General features: G+C 46.7%; 1 protein-coding gene across 1 annotated transcript in view; it reads left to right on the forward strand.

Annotated features, from left to right (window-relative positions):
* The first annotated feature begins 1,201 nt into the window (after positions 1-1,201).
* The window catches only part of TTC36 (tetratricopeptide repeat domain 36), an 880-nt gene continuing 438 nt past the window's right edge, over positions 1,202-1,643 (forward strand). Inside the window, 3 exon segments of the mRNA XM_031062421.1 lie at positions 1,202-1,310; positions 1,548-1,641; position 1,643. The exon segment at position 1,643 is cut by the window's right edge and continues 438 nt beyond it. Coding sequence (XP_030918281.1) covers positions 1,202-1,310; positions 1,548-1,641; position 1,643 — 204 coding nt within the window.

A 1,643-nucleotide genomic window follows, 5' to 3' on the forward strand; every position in this document is an offset into this window, starting at 1 on the left:
AATCATGCCATTCACCCATACACTGGTCCACTCTCAACACTTGCAAATTTTTTTACAACTATAAATACAATATATATAGGAACTAATATAGTAATGCACCGTGTAATGAAGCCTAGTTCAGTATCGGTTCATGGCTTTTAATTCTCTTTAACACTATAGATAAGGATTGTGTTACAGTTGCTCACAGCTCCAGGAAAGCCTTGCTGCTCATTCCCCACTGGCAGCCAGGGCCAGAAGCTGGGAGCGGGTGGTTTGGCCTTTCCTGGCCCTTCTTGTTACAGTCAGTACTTGTACAACTTGGTTTCTTCCTTTCCTTCCTCTCGTTTTGGTCATGAATGTTGGGGTACCACCTACATATAGGGAAAAATGTGCTCTGTGCTTTCCTGGTATCTTTTTAACAAGGTACAGTAGCTTCGTCTATCGGCCGAGAACTATACTTGTGGTGTTTCTTTTATTGAACTTACAGTCTCTTTAGTAACTACAGATAGGTGAATAATTGTTTCAAAAAACAAAAAACAAAAAAAAAAAAAGGAAAAAAAAAAGCTCTGCAAAGGCAAGGTTATGTTCTAGAAATACATTTCTTGACAACTTATCATGTATAACAAAACTTTTTTTTTCTTGTGTTCTTCCAATCTACTGGTTGTTTGTTTTTTTTGGGTTTTTTGGCTTTGGTTTTTTGGGTTTTTTTAAAAAAAGAGGAAACGTGTCTAAAGTACATCAGTGTTAACTCCCTGCCACAGGGAAGAAGGAAATACTTTAAAAAAATGCTGAAAGCTCTGCAAAAGACTGAATGTAAAAATAAAAAGTGTACATACTTGTAAAAAAAAAAGGAGTTTTTAAACATGTTTATTTTCTATGCACTTTTTTTTATTTAAGTGATAGTTTAATTAATAAACATGTCAAGTTTATTGCTGCAGAGGGCTCTCTCCATTTCTTCTTGAGAACTGAGAAGCTGCTTCTTCTCCAGGACACTTACAAGGGATGGGAGCCCCTGGCCAGCACCAAGGGCTGCACAGGGTGTTCAGTGCGGAGCCCTTGGCTCCGGGGTGTGCGAGTGACCTCGGGTCACTGCTGGGGGCACTGGCCGGGCGGTGGGGCCTCAGCCCAGGCTGCAATAGGACGAGGCAGGGTGAACATTAACTGGGCTGTGGCAGCCTGCTTGTGCCTGCAGCCTTGTCACAGGCCTCAGTGACACAGCAGCATGGCCACAGCCAACGACAGGGCCGTCCTGCAGACCATCTTCAACCCCAGCACACCTTTTGGGGATATCCCAGGGTTGGATGAGGAAGAGGAGGATGTCCAGGATGAAGGTGAGTGATGCTGCGTCAGGTTCTCGCTGGAATTGCCAGCAGGGTCCCCAGAGGGCAAGCAGGTGGGCAGGGAAGGAGGCTCTGCAGGCTGGGAGCAGAGCCTGCTTGAGGATGGACATCAGCACTGTGTCTGTTCCCTTCTGGACAGGGAGTGTAGGGTGGCAGTGGGACGGGGCCCCGTGGGTCGTCCTGGTGCCTCCACCTCCCAGTCATGGTCTCCCGTTTGCACTGCAACAGTGGAAGCTTTTCCGTTGGAGCTGCTGGATCAAGTGCGGGAGCTGGAGCTGCAGGGGGTTTCTGCTGCTGAGGCAGGAGACATCAGCACGGCCCTGG

Source organism: Geospiza fortis, unplaced genomic scaffold (assembly GCF_000277835.1).
Source record: "Geospiza fortis unplaced genomic scaffold, GeoFor_1.0 scaffold183, whole genome shotgun sequence".
Lineage (NCBI taxonomy): Eukaryota > Metazoa > Chordata > Aves > Passeriformes > Thraupidae > Geospiza > Geospiza fortis.